General features: G+C 47.6%; 2 protein-coding genes across 5 annotated transcripts; one reads left to right on the top strand and one right to left on the bottom strand.

Annotated features, from left to right (window-relative positions):
* Positions 1-1,255: 1,255 nt before the first annotated feature.
* On the bottom strand, positions 1,256-14,242 carry LOC115399630 (thymidine kinase 2, mitochondrial-like). 4 transcript variants are annotated; one of them, XM_030107143.1, is made up of 11 exons: positions 13,853-14,242; positions 5,357-5,394; positions 5,009-5,094; positions 4,623-4,697; positions 4,274-4,327; positions 3,951-4,040; positions 3,534-3,607; positions 3,200-3,288; positions 3,034-3,113; positions 2,273-2,353; positions 1,256-1,473 (listed from the first exon to the last, which is right to left on the bottom strand). In XM_030107143.1, exons 6-11 carry the CDS (start codon positions 4,032-4,034, stop codon positions 1,387-1,389), a joined length of 495 nt encoding a protein of 164 aa, XP_029963003.1. In that variant the 5' UTR covers positions 4,035-4,040; positions 4,274-4,327; positions 4,623-4,697; positions 5,009-5,094; positions 5,357-5,394; positions 13,853-14,242; the 3' UTR covers positions 1,256-1,386. The 4 variants fall into 4 exon arrangements, with proteins under 4 accessions (XP_029963003.1, XP_029963002.1, XP_029963001.1 ...); XM_030107142.1 differs by having other exon boundaries at positions 5,357-5,463; XM_030107141.1 differs by lacking the exon at positions 5,009-5,094.
* On the top strand, positions 7,957-16,120 carry LOC115399635 (YEATS domain-containing protein 2-like). Its single transcript, XM_030107152.1, has 4 exons — positions 7,957-8,098; positions 8,798-8,861; positions 15,194-15,575; positions 15,662-16,120. Exons 2-4 carry the CDS (start codon positions 8,835-8,837, stop codon positions 15,853-15,855), a joined length of 603 nt encoding a protein of 200 aa, XP_029963012.1. The 5' UTR covers positions 7,957-8,098; positions 8,798-8,834; the 3' UTR covers positions 15,856-16,120.
* The last annotated feature ends 1,226 nt before the right edge of the window (positions 16,121-17,346 follow it).

Consider the following 17,346-nt stretch of genomic DNA (forward strand, 5'->3'; position numbering starts at 1 on the left):
TCAGCCCTCCCCCTTGGCCCTACCCCTCCATTTTGCGTGTTCACATGGAGGGGTAGGGTGTCCCGATTGTCATTATGACGGAGGGGTAGGGGGAAGGTGTAGGGCTATACACCCCTCCAAACGGAGATTCTCCCGAGGCACACTCCAAACGGAGAGGTATTACAGATTTCCCAGAAAGCCGTGCAAGAACGGCAAGATGGCGGCGTCCACAACGAAAGAAGTTCATAAATGTAAGTATTTTCTCAATGAATAAAGTTTTAAAATGTGAGAAAAACATTCTTCTTTGGCAAACAATTGTTGCACCTGCCTACGTCATCGGCAGCGGCGACTACTGATGACCTACGCGATTGTCGAAGGGGTGTTCCAATTCGGAGGGGTTTACTTTCGGCCCTGCCCCTCAGCACTCCGTTTGAAAGGGGTAGGGCTGAGGGGGAGGGGTAGAAAGAGACATGGGATTGGGCCTACACTCTAATAAGTAACTCAGAGAAGCTTCTAACACCACTTGATTTAAAACATGGATCCAATTAAAAAAATTGTAATTAGTTGATTTTGATAAACTTTCTAAATACCAAACTTATTTTTTTTCAAGTTATGAATAAATAAAAATGTTCCTTATTACATCAACTTAATTTTTCTTGCAAATTGAACTCAAAACTCATTGTTTATCATTTACTCATTGGTTTAAAACAAAATTCAAGTTGCTATAACTGAACAAACTTGGCTTGGTAATTTAATTTTGTCAACGTTGACTTCAGATCAATTCAAATCAAATCAAATCAAATTTTATTTTCATACTTATATACTTTACTTTCATACTTCTCAATTTGCAGTTAATACAATTATTCCATAGTAGTAGTGCTAATTAAAGTATATCCCTAACAGTTTCCAACCTGGAATGAGAAGTATTGAGCATTTATTGAGCTTATTAACAGCCCGAGACTGCCTGAGCAGTATTACCCCACATTGGCTGTCACAGCATTGTAATCCCAAACAATTACAACATATAAGGTTATTCACAAGTTGGCCATTTTAATTACTTAAAAGTGGGCAGCCAATTTATTTGAGTTGTCAACGTAAAAATCTTGCATTTATTAAGTAAGCAGTACTTAAAATGATCAAAAATGATCTTTGACTGATGACAAAAAATGAATTCACCCAAAGTAATATAGTTTGTTGGTTCAATGTCATTTCTAATGAGGTTGCCATGACTTAAAAAGACTAATGCAAACTGTTGCATTGATTTCTTTTCTTTTTAGAGTGTATGAGTCTGCTTCAGGTCCCCCCAGGTTCAGAGATCTGCTCAATGTGTGTGTGTGTGTGTGTGTGTGTGTGTGTGTGTGTGTGTGTGTGTGTGTGTGTGTGTGTGTGTGTGTGTGTGTGTGTGTCTCAGGGCTTTGCAGCAGCCAGGATCTGCTCTCGGTTCTCTTCATACTTGCGGATCATTTCCTGAGGGTCGCCGTCCGCAGGAATCACCTGAGAGAGGACAGGCACAGAGGTCAAAGGTCACATCCAGCAGCCTGCCCACATCACACACACACATGAAATGAAGACATGTGGAGATGAAGGTAGTTGGCCTGGCTGGGGGGGGGGCGGGCAGCTTGGGCTTGGCTGCTATGGTGTCTGGCTGCTGCCCCGGAAAACAGGGTACAGGGTGGGGGGGTTGGGGGGGTATTGGTGGTCGTGGTGGTGGCGGTGGGTGGAGTGATTGGATAGGTATGGCCCGGGGGAAGGGGCGGTTCTCCTGAGTATGGTCATGGCCATCTGCCTGAGTGGGGGTGGGTGGTGGGGGTTGGCTCTTGTGTTCTTGAGCCCTGGGCTCTCGGCCTGTCGGTCTTGGCTCCCTGGGAACCAGGCCCCGTGGCTATTGGGGGTCCCGGTTGGGGCCTTCCTCTGGCCCCTTCTGGACCTGTGCGTGGACGTCTACCTGGGGGGACTGAGGTCTGGGCTCTGGGATGGCCGCCGGTTGTCTGGGCCCTGAGGGCCTCTCTGTCCTGATTCTGGTCTTCTCAGGGGTCAGAGGTCATATTTGCATGATCACTGTCACATTTGCATGATCACACTCATCTTTAATCACTCTATTGTGCATGTGGAAGAAGACATTCTTCTTGATCAAGCTGGATTTATTTCACTGAATGTTCTGAATTTATTCATAACACTGAGTTTCCAGACTGAGTGTCTCCATGGAGACATTACAACCTCAGATGAAAAGTGAAGAACTGGACGGTTTGATTCTCTCGTTAAAGGCTCTGTGGAGCAGTGGAGTGAAGCTCACCAGGACGGGAGCCGGCAGCGGGAACGAGGTCCGTCTGACCAGCCAGTCCTCATACAGCTGGTGGATGACCTGCAGGTACTCCTGGACACATACGCGCACACACACGCACACACACACACACACACACACACACACACACACACACACACACACACACACACACACAAACCCAAACACAGTGCTGATGGGATTAAGCCAGGTTTACACGACTTTTTGCCACTATGTTGTCGTAGCAATGCGAGCCAATCTGGACTCATCGAATTGGCAGGCTCCCGCCATGTTCACGACCAGTTCACGAATAGTTCACGAATGCGCGCCCGTCAGTGTCACGGACTGGCATGACGCATTCGTGCATAGTTTGCGTGTGATTAAGTGCTTCCCGCATTGGCACGACGTGGTTGAGCAGTTCGGCTTGGGCTGTTCGTGAACTATTCGTTGCAGTATGCGGCAGTGCGTGCTATGCCACTACTTGCACACATCCTCCTGCATTGTCCTGATGCGTTCACGTGGCGTTCACGAACAGTTGTCACATAGTTCACGGCCCAGTCGCGATATTTTATCGTGACCAAAATTTGGAACATTTCAAAATTCTCGTCCCGACATGGCACGCAGTCACAAAGGGTTTACGCACACTTCACGCCACTTTACGAGTGGTTTCTCGATTCGTGCCAATGCGTGCCACAGAATTGTGCAAGTGTAAACCGAGCTTTAGGGTGAGGGTTATGCTTAGCAGAGCACAGGACGAAGAGCTGCTTCCTCACCAGTGTAATGCCCTCCTCCTCCTCTCTGCAGCGCTGCTTCAGCCGCCGGTGGCACGTCTCAGGATCCGTCTGCAGGTAGACTGAGAGAACAGGGAGGAACGTGGAGCAGTTCCACCAGAACACGCTCCACATCGCACAGAGACGGGGACAGTGTGTGTCCTCTCACCGATCAGATCCACAGGAATGGACACGTTGGTGGTGATCCAGTCGAACCACTCACTGAGCACGGCAAAGTCCACCTCGGGCATCTTCCCACTGCAGGAACATTCCAGAGCACAGACTGATCCAGAACTGATCAATGAAGACTCGCTGACGGGACTCAGATCCAGCTCTGGGTCATGTTCTGATCCGGGTTCACCTCAAACACCCGGTCCACAGGACCCAGAACCAAACCAGAACATCTGAGCTCATCAAGCCTGAGGCTCGGGGCCTCAGCCGGTCCTGATTCTGGAGCTAATTGATCAGTGGACGGATAGAAGGACTGATCAGTGATTCCGTACCTTCTGAAGAGGTTCTCCACAAAGATGTACTTGGCGCTGAAGATGGACCTCTCCATCATCTTGACTGCAGCCTCCTGCAGCAGAGTGGAACACCGATCAGCTGATCACATCAATGAAAACTGTCTGAAAGAACAGCAGCACAACAAAGAGCAGAAGAAAGAGGGCGACTGGAAAACCAGGACTCTGAAGAACACTAAACCAAAACTCTGAACCCAGGACTCTGAAAACAGAACACTCAACCAGGACTCTAAAATCAGGACTGTAAAACCCGAACACTAAAACCAGGACTCCAAAACCAGGACTCTTCAGTGACTTCAACGATTCAAACACAGAAACTCTGATGGATCAGGACTGTGGTTCTGGTGGCTCAGAACTGGTTCTGGTGGATCAGGACTGTGGTACTGGTGGGTCACTTACTGTGGTGGACGTGTGTCGGTCCAGCATGGTGAGCTGGACGTAGGTCTGCAGCGTCAGGCCCCAGCGTTCAGGATCCTGGTACATCAGAGCCTGCAGGGACAAAGTAGTCAGAGAGGACCTGGAACCACAGCTTGACCAATGCAAGTGGTGTGTGAGCAGCTGTTCCCATCTGAGTGAGACAGACCCAGAAAAACAACCTGAACCTGGCTGAAGGAGGACAAAACGCTACATAGTCCCTGACCAGTCCATGACAGGGGGAACAACCCGGGTTCTGAAGGGTCCCGCGGTCCCTGCTGCAGCAGGTGTGTGTGGTGGAACATTACCAGAGGATTGTGTCCTCGGACGTTCCTCCACTTGGAGACCGGCTGTGTGAAGACCTGCAACCAACCAGAGCAGAGGGTCAGTCCACCATCCGGTCCAAACAAAACCCCACCCTGCAGTCTGTTGTTTATCCAGGCCTCAGGAGTCCAGGTCCACCAGCCGTGACCTCCAGGTGAAGGAGTGTTGGACTGAAGGAGCAGTTCCACTTTTATTTTGGAAAAACAGTCAAAGTAGGCGGGGCCGTTTTGAAACCAGAGGACACGGGCTGTCGAGAATCAGGAGGACAGGTCCCGGAGACAACATGGTGTCTCTGGGACACTATTTGAGAACAAGAGTCAGAATGTGATCTACCTTGACATCGCTGGTTCTGCTGAAGTACTCCAGACACGTGGTCTTCCCACTGGCAATGTTCCCCTCCAAAACGATCTGAGAGCAGGCACACAGAGACCAGGTCAGCAGAGACCAGGTCTACAGAGACCAGGTCAGCACACACAGAGACCAGGTCAGCAGAGACCAGGTCTACAGAGACCAGGTCTACAGAGGCCAGGTCAGCACACACAGAGACCAGGTTAGCAGAGACCAGGTCTACAGAGACCAGATCTACAGAGACCAGGTCTACAGAGACCAGGTCTACAGAGACCAGGTCTACAGAGACTAGGTCTACAGAGACCAGGTCTACAGAGACCAGGTCTGCAGACACAGCTTCACACTCAGACACCTGAGGCCTGGACACTGACCTGGATTAACAGACCCTGGATGTCTCAGTTCCCTGGACTATGAAGCAGGTTCTGAACCCGGTACTTCAACCCAGACTCCTCCAGTCCTGATGAGCATTCACATTAAAGAGGCGGAGCTTACAGCTTCTGACCAATCACAACCTGCTTCACTTTAGATCTAACATTCAGTTCAGTTGATGATTCCACTCCTAGTACAGGCCTCAGGTCTGTATGCACACACACACACACACACACACACACACACACACACACACACACACACACACACACACACACACACACACACTAACACACACACACTCACACACACACACACACACACACACACACACACACACACAGACTCACCACTGGTTTCTTGTGGTCTCCGTCCCGCTGCAGCTTTCCTTGGAGGGCAGAAGACATAGTGAGACAGGAGTCGTCCAGTCCCTCAGCTGTGGCTACAGGTCAGCAGGCTACAGCCAGGAGACACAGAGACGTCATGACAGTCATGTTCTCCAGTAATAAATCAACATGGACCTAATGACACAGTACACAGCTCCTTATGTTGAAGTCTTGCTGTGTTGGGAATAGAGGTGTCCCCGACTAAGGATTTCTATAGTCGAATCTGATCCGTCCGAATCTGCCAATAGTCGACTGGTAGTCGAATCTATCATCTTGTTTGGAGGAGCGGTGGGGGGGGGGGGGGGGGGGGGGGTGGGGGGGGGGGGTGAAGTGTGCCTACACAGGTGTCGGAGCGCAGCACAGTGCAGAGCGGTGCTCACGGGCGCCTATGCCTACAGTCGGCCCTGATTGCACTAATAATAAAAAAATTAAACAAAACAAACAAAAAAAAAAAACCCAAACACAATGAAAAAAAAAAAACAGCGCAGGCAGGTAAAAGACACTTATTTTTTTCCTACTCACTGAAACACAGACTGGAACAAAGTGTCGGTAACTCTAAACATCAAACAAATGAAGTATAGTTCAAATGAGCAGAACCAAACCCTCTTCTAACAAACGGGCTAAAGCATGTCATTTATTTATATCTATAATCTCTGCAGATAAGCTCACATTTTTTGGCTAAACAGTTTCTCACATTATCTGCTCAAATTAAATGAAATAGGCTTAATTGCACTGTGTCGGTCCGTTTGGCAGCGCAACATCCATGCAAAAACAAACACTAAATTAAATAGAATTAGCCTTTTAGATAAATAAAAATAATAATATAATAATAACCTAAAATGTTACAATTAAACGAAATAAAGTCAGCATTAAAAATGAGAAATGAGTAACAGAACCGTCTTTTATCAACCCAATTATCTGGCTACTCACCCGTTTAAGGTGGAAAGCCATGTTGTTTTGGAGTGATATGAAAGGACACAATCTGCATTTGACTTTTTTTTTGGATCATCTTTGACTTGGTCTGAAGTTCTGTTTTTTTTCCGACTTTGTGAGCCTTTTAAAGTTCAGCCAAATCACCACCGAGACGCTGCTCTGTGACAGAGCTCTGCGCAAAATCGGATTGTGCCACTCACCATGGTGGTTCATCCACAAACAGTAAATAGATAGAATATTGAATAAAAGTACAAGTACATTTTTCCACAGTATATTTGATAGGCTAACATGTATATCAAATAGGCTTTATATCATGTTTATTTGGAAAAAAACAAGCAATTCTATGTAGAATCAGTCATTCAGCACCCCCATACAGCTGTGATGGAATGGTCCTCGTTTAATAACCACATTTTTTCGATGCTTCGACTGCGTGATTGGTAGTCGAATCAGGCCCCTTCGAACGAATCGTGGAATCATCGACTATCTGAGGACACCCCTAGTTGGGAATGTTCCACTAACAGTGTTGTTTCTCCTTTTGGACCCACTTTCAGTCATCTGACTTGACGTGTTTCTGTCTGCTGCTTTATAACATGAATATAATGGAAGAAGTGAATATGATGTGTTAATACAGTGCAGCTGGACTCCAGCAGACTGGTCAAACACCCTGATCACTAACGGCTGAAGACATCAGGCTTCAGTCCAGCCATGCACCACCATAACTCAACTTTAACTATTTCTACTGCTATTAGCTTTAAAGATTTAAACTCAAAGTGCGGACTCCTCCTCAGTCAGCATGTTAACTTAACACAACAAGAGCCAAAGTTCAGATGTGGAAGAGGGAATGATTAGAAAACATTTTGGTCATTTGTAAGACTGCAACTATTACTCGAGTAACTGGAGTACCCCGAGTACCCCGAGTACAAAAAAAATGCTTGAGACAAATTCTTATACTTTGAGGCTTCGTTGTGGCGATGAGATGCGCGCGCGAGAGAGAGATGTCGTGTGTGTGTGTGTGTGTGTGTGATTAATGGACATATCCAGGCGATGCAGGATATCAGACTTCTGTCTGGAGAGATAAGGAGGTCTGCCTACTAAACTGAAAGTATCTAATCGCTCCGGTGACGCACCGCGATTCAGAAACAAACAAAAAAATTGCTTAACAAACTCCAATACTAAATGATATTATGCTGACAATATATGTGCTACATTTTCTATAAATAATCTGTAATAAAGAGCAGATAAAAAGTCTGGAGAAACGGAAAAGCTTCTCGAGGATGCTTGGATCAGTGCGCATATATGGAACGCGCACTGCGTGAGCCCAAAATGTACTCGATTACTCAAAGAAATCATCAATGGAATACTTGATTCCAAAAATACTTGATAGTTGCAGCTCTAGTCATTTTTATGCAGATTATGTCTCGGAAGGGGAGATTTCTGAGGCACCCTGAATACATCACATAGATTATTATCAACAATAAAAAAAAAACAGAATAAAAAGCAGATTAAAGGAGCCTCAAGTTGGGGCCATCCGCCATCCGTACCATCCGCCAACAGCCTGGAGGGGGCCATGCTATCCCTCCAGAATTACTACTGCAACAACACATCATCAGTAGGGTAAAACTAACGTGTCTCACGACGGTCTCCACCCAGCTTGGGAAACAGGAAATCCTCCGAGGGAGGGACCGCCAAAGCAGACGGGAGCCGTCTGTGCCTGAAGAAGGCGCTGACAGCAGGCTGGGCTGGCTACGGGATCTGCAGCTGCAGCTGCGCCAGGTGGATTAATTTTCATAGTGATTTTCATGAAGGTGCACATCTCTAGTGTTGGAAAATGTGTGATAGCCTTCAATCCACGGTAGTTTTTTGGAGCTATCATCACTTAAACCAAAGAAAGTCAGCTCGGCCGAGCAAGCTCACAGACCCAGCTTCCGCCTGATATTTTTAGCAATATCTCTGGAACGGAAAGCGTTAGAAACTTAGTTCTTTCTATTTCTGAAACTAGAGAGTTACAGCTTTATAACAAGCTATCCTACAGCCTTCTATGCCTTCTGGAAGTTGTACAAAATCCTGGTAAATATCTTTAAAAAAAAGTTCAAAATCAAAAGAAGTTGATTTTCTTTTATTATTTTCTATATATGTTAAAAACGAAAAATGATAGACACTTACTCTTTTCTTTGTTGGAATCTATAGCTTTCTAGCTTTCAAACAAGCACACCCATGGGTTTCTACTCCACCTGGAGGCTATGTAACATAGCGTACAAATTTTGTCATGAATTCTGAATGTAACCCTCATCTCAAATGCAAGTAAAGGGACAAGAACATCTGATTTATTTTTATTTTTATATAAATATATATAATATTTATTTATTTACTTATTTCCTTTAATTACATCTAAATTACTTTCAGGGCTGTTCCTCTTATTGTCTTTCTGTCTCTGTTTAGTTATATGCTGTCATACCAATGTTCCCCCCTCAGCCCCTCCCCTTCTCTCTGGCCTGGTCTAATTAAGCACATGAAGCGGGCGTGTCAGACAGCTGCAGTAAGTACACACATGAAAAAGTAACAAACTTTTAAGTTTAACACAACATGCAAAACAAGACGAAGAGAAAAAAAGAGTTGGACTGCTAAATACAATTTTAAAAGATTGCTTTGTGATTTAATAATCTCTGTTGAAACCAATTATCTTTTGAGGTCTCACGGTAATATTAGGGTGTAACATTTAGTGTGGGATTACATACTGTGCAAGTAATATGTAAGTACCCTTCTGAAGCTGGAGTTGTGATAATGTTTTACTCTGTTTCAGGATTAGTGGTGGTTATGCTACATAAAGTAAAAGAGATGTAGATCGCCAGCTTCCACTTCAATATGGATAGTATGACGGATATGGACCAATGTGGATTGGGTGGCAGCCGATGGCAGGGTGCCCGGCAACCTGATCCCTGGACACAGAGACTCGCTCTAGGGACATGGAATGTCACCTCGTTGGGGGGGAAGGAGGCCGAGCTTGTGGGGGAGGTTGAGAGGTACCGGCTAGATATAGTCGGGCTCACCTCCACTCACAGCCTGGGCTCTGGAACCCAAACTCTCGAGAAGGGCTGGACTCTCAACTGCTGTGGCGTTGCCCGTGGTGAGAGGCTGCAGGCTGGGGTGGGTTTGCTTATAGCCCCACAGCTCAGCCGCCATGTGTTGGAGTTCACACCAGTGAACGAAAGGGTCGCATCCCTTCGCCTTCGGGTCGGGGATAGGTAGCTGACTGTTGTTTCGGCTTATGGGCCGAACAGCAGTGCAGAGTACCCGGCCTTCTTGGAGTCCCTGGGAGGGGTGCTGGACAGTGCTCCGACTGGGGACTCCATTGTTCTACTGGGCAACTTCAATGCCCACGTGGGCAGCAACAGTGAGACCTGGAAGGGGGTGATTGGATCGCACGGCCTCCCCGATCTGAACCCGAGTGGTGTTTTGTTATTGGACTTCTGTGGTAGCCAGTTTGTTCATAACAAACACCATGTTCGAGCACTGGGGTGTCCATAAGTGCACTTGGCACCAGGACACCCTAGGTCAGAGGTCGATGATCGACTTTGTTGTCATGTCGTCTGACCTCCGGCCGCGTGTTTTGGACACTCAGGTGAAGAGAGGGGCAGAGCTGTCGACCGATCACCACCTGGTGGTGAGTTGGATTTGCTGGCGGAGGTGGAAACCGGACAGACTTGGCAGACCCAAACGTGTTGTGAGGGTCTGCTGGGAACGTCTGGTGGAACCCTCTGTCAGCAGGGTTTTCAACTCCCACCTCCGGGAGAGCTTCTCTCATGTCCCGAGGGAGGCTGGGAACATTGAGTCCGAGTGGACCATGTTCTCCATTTTCTCCACCTCCATTGTCGAAGCAGCTGCCCGGAGCTGTGGTCGTAAGGTCTCCGGTGCCTGTCAGGGCAGCAACCCCCGAACCCGGTTGTGGACACCGGAAGTTAGGGCTGCTGTCAAGCTGAAGAAGGAGTCCTGTCGAGCCTTATTGGCTCGAGGGACCCCAGAAGCAGCTGACGGGTACCAGCAGGCTAATTGAACTGCAGCCCGAGTGGTGGTGGAGGCAAAAACTCGGGTCTGGGAGGGGTTCAGGAGGCCATGGAGGAGGACTACCGGTCGGCCTCGAAGAAATTCTGGCAAACCGTCCGGTGCCTCAGGAGGGGAAAGCAGGTCTCCACTAACACTGTTTACAGTGGAGGAGGAGCTGCTGACCTCAACTGGGGATATCATAGGACGGTGGAAGGAATACTTTGAGGACCTCCTCAGTCTTGTCACCATGTCTTCCGTAGAGGAAGCAGAGGGTGAGGTCTCAGAGGCAGACTCGTTCATCACCCAAGCTGAAGTCACCGAGGTGGTTGGTAAGCTCCTCGGTGGCAAGGCACCGGGGGTGGACGAGATTCACCCTGAGTATCTTAAGTCTCTGGATGTGCTTGGACCGTCTTGGTTGACACGTCTCTGCAACATCGCGTGGCGGTCGGGGACGGTGCCTCTGGATTGGCAGACTGGGGTGGTGGTTCTCCTGTTTAAAAAGGGGGACCGGAGGGTGTGCTCCAACTATAGGGGGATCACACTCCTCAGCCTCCCCGGGAAAGTCTATTCCAGGGTACGGGAGGGGAGGATTCAACCGATAGTCGAACCTCGGATTCAGGAGGAACAATGCGGTTTTCGTCCTGGTCGTGGAACAGTGGACCAGCTCTAGACCCTCCATAGGGTGCTCGAGGGTTCGTGGGAGTTCGCACAACCAGTCCACATGTGTTTTGTGGATTTGGAGAAGGCATTCAACCGCGTCCCTCGTGGTGTCTTGTGGGGGGTGCTCTGGGAATATGGAGTCCGGGGCCCCTTGTTAAGGGCCATCCAGTCTTTGTATGACTGGAGTAGGAGTCTGGTCCGCATTGCCGGCAATAAGTCGGACCTGTTGTTGGACTCCGGCAGGGCTGCCCTTTGTCACCGGTTATGTTTATTATTTTTATGGACAGAATTTCTAGGTGCAGCCAGGGGCTGGAGGGGGTCCGGTTTGGGAACCACAGGATTTCATCTCTGCTTTTTGCAGATGATGTTGTCCTGTTGGCTTCATCGAACCCGGGCCTACAGCATGCACTGGGGCGGTTCGCAGCTGAGTGTGAAGCGACAGGGATGAGGATCAAAACCTCCAAATCCGAGGTCCTGGTCCTCGACCGGAAGAAGGTGGTCTGTCCTCTCCAGGTTGGTGGAGAGACCCTGGCCCAAGTGGAGGAGTTCAAGTATCTTGGGGTCTTGTTCATGACTGGAGGAAAGATGGAGGTGAGATTGACAGGCGGATCGGTGCAGCTTCTGCAGTGATGCAGTCGTTGTATCGGTCCGTTGTGGTGAAGAAGGAGCTGAGCCGAAAGACGAAGCTCTCGATTTATCGGTCAATCTACGTTCCCACCCTCATCTATGTTCATGAGCTTTGGGTCATGACCGAAAGGACAAGATCCCGGATACAAGTGGCCGAAATGAGTTTCCTTCGTAGGGTGGCTGGGCGCTCCCTTAGAGACAGGGGGAGGAGCTCAGTCACCAGGGAGGAGCTCGGAGTAGAGCCGCTACTCCTCCACATCGAGAGGAACCAGCTGAGGTGGCTCGGGCATCTGTTCAGGATGCCTCCTGGACACCTCCCTGGGGAGGTGTTCCGGGCATGTCCCACCGGGAGGAGACCCCAGGGAAGACCCAGGACACGCTGGAGAGACGATGTCTCTCGGCTGGCCTGGGAACGGCTTGGGATCCTCCCGGAGGAACTGGAGGAAGTGTCTGGGGACAGGAAGTCTGGGAAGCAACAGGGAAGCAAACAGACTGAAATGCACAGACATGTGCAGGCAGTCAGACTGTGAAAACCAAGCATGTACTTCAGACAGTGATGATGCTGATGACGAGAATGGGGATGAAGAAGAAATCGACTGATTCCTCCTAGATGTGAGAAATGTATGATGTGACCTACCACAAAGCATAGATTACAGTGGTCTAAAATTATGCATGTTCCCTAATTTTTTTGGCATTCCTTGGTTGAGTTCATAAAATTTCTTAATAATAATACAAAAAAGTCAATTAAATGCTATTGTTCATGTTCTTTTCTCAATAACAGCATTGAAATCATCAATTTTCTGGAAAACTATTCACAATTCATTTATGTGTTAAAAGACAGATAATGTTGGCATTTTTGCACAAATATTATTAATGACAGAACATTTATTATTTTTTTCCTCCTAATTATGTAAATAATCCACAACATTTCAAACAAATATGTTTAACAGGAAAAGTAGGCTCATAAGTGTGAAACTTAATTTTGTTTAAGATTCACAATTCATGACAAATTTTCAATGCAATGTAACATAGCCTCCCGGAAGAGTAAGAAGCAATGGGTGTGCTTGTTTGAAAGCTAGAAAGCCATAGATTCCAACAAAGAAAACAGTAAGTGTCTATCATCTTTGGTTTTTAATGTATGTAGAAAATAAAAAAAGAAAATCAACTTTTTTTGATTTTGAAAAATTTTGAACAATATTTACAGGGATTTTGCACAGCTTCCAGAGGGTGTAGAAGGCTGCAGGATATCTTGTTGTAAAGCTGTAACTCTTTAGTTTCAGAAATAGAAAGAATTAAGTTTCTAACGCTTTCCGTTCCAGAGATATTGCTAAAAATGTCAGGCGGAAGCTGGGTCTGTGAGCTCGCTCGGCCGAGCTGACTTTCTTTGGTTTCAGTGATGATAGCTCCTAAAAACTACCGTGGATTGAAGGCTATCACACATTTTCCAGCACTAGAGATGTGCACCTTCATGAAAATCACTATGAAAATTAATCCCTCAAAATGGTACCGATGTGCCCTCCGGCTCATGTACTATTTGCTGCCTCTGCCGCTCCTTTACGGTGGCGCGCCTAGTTTCACTTTCATTTTTGCGCTCGCGCACACAGAAAAAAAAACAAAACAATGGATTTACAGAACATTGAAAAGTAGCGAGTAACGCAACCATAAATCTAAATGTAGTGAAGTAAAAAGTACAGATACCTGCTCTAAAATGTAGTGAAGTAAAAATGAAAGTACCCCTTCATTTTTTTACTTGAGCAAAGTACAGATACACAAAAAAAAACACTTAAGTACAGTAACGAAGTACTTTGTAGCCCTCCTAATCAACCCAAGATCCAGTCACAGTGTCTGTATACCTCTGACAGAGCAGTTCTCAAATAAGGCTCATAAATGACTTAATCAGGAGTCTACTTCTATTAGATGAAAACCAGTGATGATAAATACGATCTTTACGCTCTGCCGAGGATGCAGACAGGCCCAGTGAGCAAACTCTGGAGCTGAAACTGTAAATGTGAGCAACTGTCCTACACTGTTAACCCTCTGATACACATTACATCTGGGATCACACAATTTAACAATCATAACCCCACATTTATTAGATGAATTTATACACACACTTTATAACTCTTGTCACCAAAACCAGTGTCTTCTAAATGAAATACTCAAAGAAAGGAGCTCAAAGAAAAAAAAATGAAAATGTACCTCTGACAAGTGATATATTCCTTTAGTGGAATCCTCTCCGCCGGTCCTTCACTAGGATCCACATCCACTTGAGACCGCCGAGAAGACGTCCAGGTCCAGCCTCCTTCACCTCCGTCCTCCTGTCTCTCCTCCTCCAGCAGCCGTTTCTCGCCGCTCCTCTTCTTCAGCCGCTAAACCGTTTTTTTTTCTTTTCTCGCCCCTCCTTGGAGTTGGAGCGACCCAAAAAAACAAACCTCCGCCGCACCGACGTGCACTCAACTCATGAACCGCTTTCCAAATCGTCAGTCTACTCAAACTCAGTTTCTTTCTTCCCGTTAGATGCTGAAGCCAAAACTCCTTTTCCTCCAGGTGTCTCTCTCTCCCGCGTCCTCCTCCCGTCTTCTACTTCCTTCCCCTCAAAAAAAAAAAAAAAAAACACTGACCCCTTTAAATGCAATCGGAAACCAAAGCTTCCAGATTAATTTCCCGTGACGTTCAATAACAGAGTTAAAATGAACTTCAAACCTAAATAATTTCATGCATAACAGCTTTAAATGCACATAAAAACACCTCTGTGAAAGAAAATGTATAAAAGTAAATATGAATTAGGTGTATTTAACCAGGGTACTACAGTTACTTTCCACCACTGCACAACAGTAATCACCTGCCAAGGCCCGACGCCTCAGTGGGGCCAACAACCGGGAAAACTCCAAAGCGGCCGACCACACCGGCCTCGTACCAGACAGCCCAGCTACCGAGCCAGGCGGAGGAAGCACAACGGCGTGCCCACATGGAGGAGAAGCACTCCTCGTGGGGCCGACACCCACAGTGGGTCGGCCGTACAAACCAAAGGGAGCGTCCGCGTCCCGATGCCTCGTGTACTTCCAGATAGTGACGACAAGCCTCCCGTCATCCGGCGATTGCAAACGATCTCACCACGGAGATGCCTACTGCGACACCCAAGCATCGTGGTGGAGATGGGATGGTTAGCTTCAGTTACAGCCTTTGGAGCGGCATCCGCAGCTCCTCATCCAGACCCACATCCAGACCCACACCAGACCCACACCCAGACCCACACCAGACCCCCGCTGAAGAGGTCCAGTCAGCAGAGCTCCTCCTTCACTCCACGGTCCTCATGTTCTTTCCTGCAGGATCTGCTGCAGGTTCTTCACAGAAGGTTCCAACCTGACAAGTTAGTGGAACCTTTGTAAGCAACGTCAGCAGTGAAGCACCTCCAGGACCTCTAGACCCTCCTCTGTTCTGGACCTCCAGACCCTCCTCTGTTCTGGACATGAAGACTGAAGGTGGTCTGTGTGTTCTCGGTCTCAGAACCCTCCAGACCCTGCCGTTCCTCCTCTGCAGGTTCCTTCGTTCAGCCCCAGACCCAAACCCCGCGGACCCGCCTGGTCCACGAAGAGATGCAGGAGACCTACCCGGACCTGGCCTTCAGGGGCCGCAATGTGGTCCTGGAGAGACCTCCCAGAGGGCACGGCAGCACCAGGAGCAGCAGGAGCAGCAGGTCTGGGAGAAACACCAAGCCTGCAGCTCCAGCTGATGGAGGAGCAGCAGGGGGGCCAGGGGGGCCAGGGGGGCAGGGGGGGCCGGGGGGGGCAGGGGGGGCAGGGGGGGGCAGCTCCAGAGGAGCTCAGCGGTCCTCAGGCCATTTCTCTGCACATCACTCTGAGAGCCGGACTCACAGAGCAGAGCCTGAAACCTGAAGACCTCCAGCCCACATCAGAGCATGGTAAAACACACACACACACACACACACACACACACACACACACACACACCCTCTGCTGGTCTTGACAGCTGCTGACCGTCCCACAGAGCCGCGGAAGCTGCCGGGCTCGCCGGGCTCGGTGGACGAGGAGACGGAGCTGAGAGGCCTGGCGGAGAGGATGGGCCAGCTGAGTGTGAGCGGAGCAGCCGGGGGGTCCAGCAGGAGGAGGTCCCCCCCGCCGGGGGGCCGCCGGGGAGAGGAGGAGGCGGAGGAGGAGGAGAAGAGCTACGTCGTGCTGTGAACAGGGAGGGTTGAAGACTCAGGAAGCCACGCATGCAGAGGAGGAACATGCAAACTGCACAGAGGAGCTGCAGACGGCTGGCGGTTCCTCGGTGCTTCTGGAGGAAGAGCTTTACCTCTGATTTCCAGGTTTTCTCAGGGTTGTTTTATCAGACTGTCTGGTTTTCTCTGTTTTTTCAGCGTCGTTCATAAACGCTCAGGTCTATAAATGGAATAAATGGTAATAAAATGGAACGCATCAAAACTGAGTGTGTCTCATCCTCCTTCTAATAATATATTATATTAGAGGCTGAATCAATTTAATTCAAGCAGTTGAAGATAAGTCGGTTCAGTGAACGGATCTATTGACCTGTGTAGACCTGGACCTGGACCTGGACCTGGACTGTGTTCACAGTTGTAATCAGTATTGATGAATCCGTTACACTTCAGGTCTGACAGAAACCCTTAAAAAGGACCAGAAGCTTCAAAACGATCAGTTTTATTGATTCCAACAGAAAAAAACATTTGAAACATTCTTCAATTAAAACTGAAAAAAATGAAGAACTCTATGGCTGAATCCCATTTCCCCCCTCAGCCCTCCCCCTTGGCCCTACCCCTCCATTTTGCGTGTTCACATGGAGGGGTAGGGTGTCCCGATTGTCATTATGACGGAGGGGTAGGGGGAAGGTGTAGGGCTATACACCCCTCCAAACGGAGATTCTCCCGAGGCACACTCCAAACGGAGAGGTATTACAGATTTCCCAGAAAGCCGTGCAAGAACGGCAAGATGGCGGCGTCCACAACGAAAGAAGTTCATAAATGTAAGTATTTTCTCAATGAATAAAGTTTTAAAATGTGAGAAAAACATTCTTCTTTGGCAAACAATTGTTGCACCTGCCTACGTCATCGGCAGCGGCGACTACTGATGACCTACGCGATTGTCGAAGGGGTGTTCCAATTCGGAGGGGTTTACTTTCGGCCCTGCCCCTCAGCACTCCGTTTGAAAGGGGTAGGGCTGAGGGGGAGGGGTAGAAAGAGACATGGGATTGGGCCTACACTCTAATAAGTAACTCAGAGAAGCTTCTAACACCACTTGATTTAAAACATGGATCCAATTAAAAAAATTGTAATTAGTTGATTTTGATAAACTTTCTAAATACCAAACTTATTTTTTTTCAAGTTATGAATAAATAAAAATGTTCCTTATTACATCAACTTAATTTTTCTTGCAAATTGAACTCAAAACTCATTGTTTATCATTTACTCATTGGTTTAAAACAAAATTCAAGTTGCTATAACTGAACAAACTTGGCTTGGTAATTTAATTTTGTCAACGTTGACTTCAGATCAATTCAAATCAAATCAAATCAAATTTTATTTTCATACTTATATACTTTACTTTCATACTTCTCAATTTGCAGTTAATACAATTATTCCATAGTAGTAGTGCTAATTAAAGTATATCCCTAACAGTTTCCAACCTGGAATGAGAAGTATTGAGCATTTATTGAGC

The sequence above is a fragment of the Salarias fasciatus genome, chromosome 13 (genome assembly GCF_902148845.1).
Source record: "Salarias fasciatus chromosome 13, fSalaFa1.1, whole genome shotgun sequence".
Classification (NCBI taxonomy): domain Eukaryota; kingdom Metazoa; phylum Chordata; class Actinopteri; order Blenniiformes; family Blenniidae; genus Salarias; species Salarias fasciatus.

Coding starts and splice junctions, on each gene's coding strand:
- LOC115399630 (XM_030107140.1), bottom strand. CDS start 5,413: ATGTCTTCTGCCCTCCAAGGAAAGCTGCAGCGGGACGGAGACCACAAG. Junction 3,608..3,950: donor ACCGACACACGTCCACCACA/GTAAGTGACCCA, acceptor ACTCTGCTGCAG/GAGGCTGCAGTCAAGATGAT. Junction 1,474..2,272: donor CGCTGCCGGCTCCCGTCCTG/GTGAGCTTCACT, acceptor GTCCTCTCTCAG/GTGATTCCTGCGGACGGCGA.
- LOC115399635 (XM_030107152.1), top strand. CDS start 8,835: ATGAAGCGGGCGTGTCAGACAGCTGCA. Junction 8,862..15,193: donor GGGCGTGTCAGACAGCTGCA/GTAAGTACACAC, acceptor CCTCCTCTGCAG/GTTCCTTCGTTCAGCCCCAG. Junction 15,576..15,661: donor CCAGCCCACATCAGAGCATG/GTAAAACACACA, acceptor ACCGTCCCACAG/AGCCGCGGAAGCTGCCGGGC.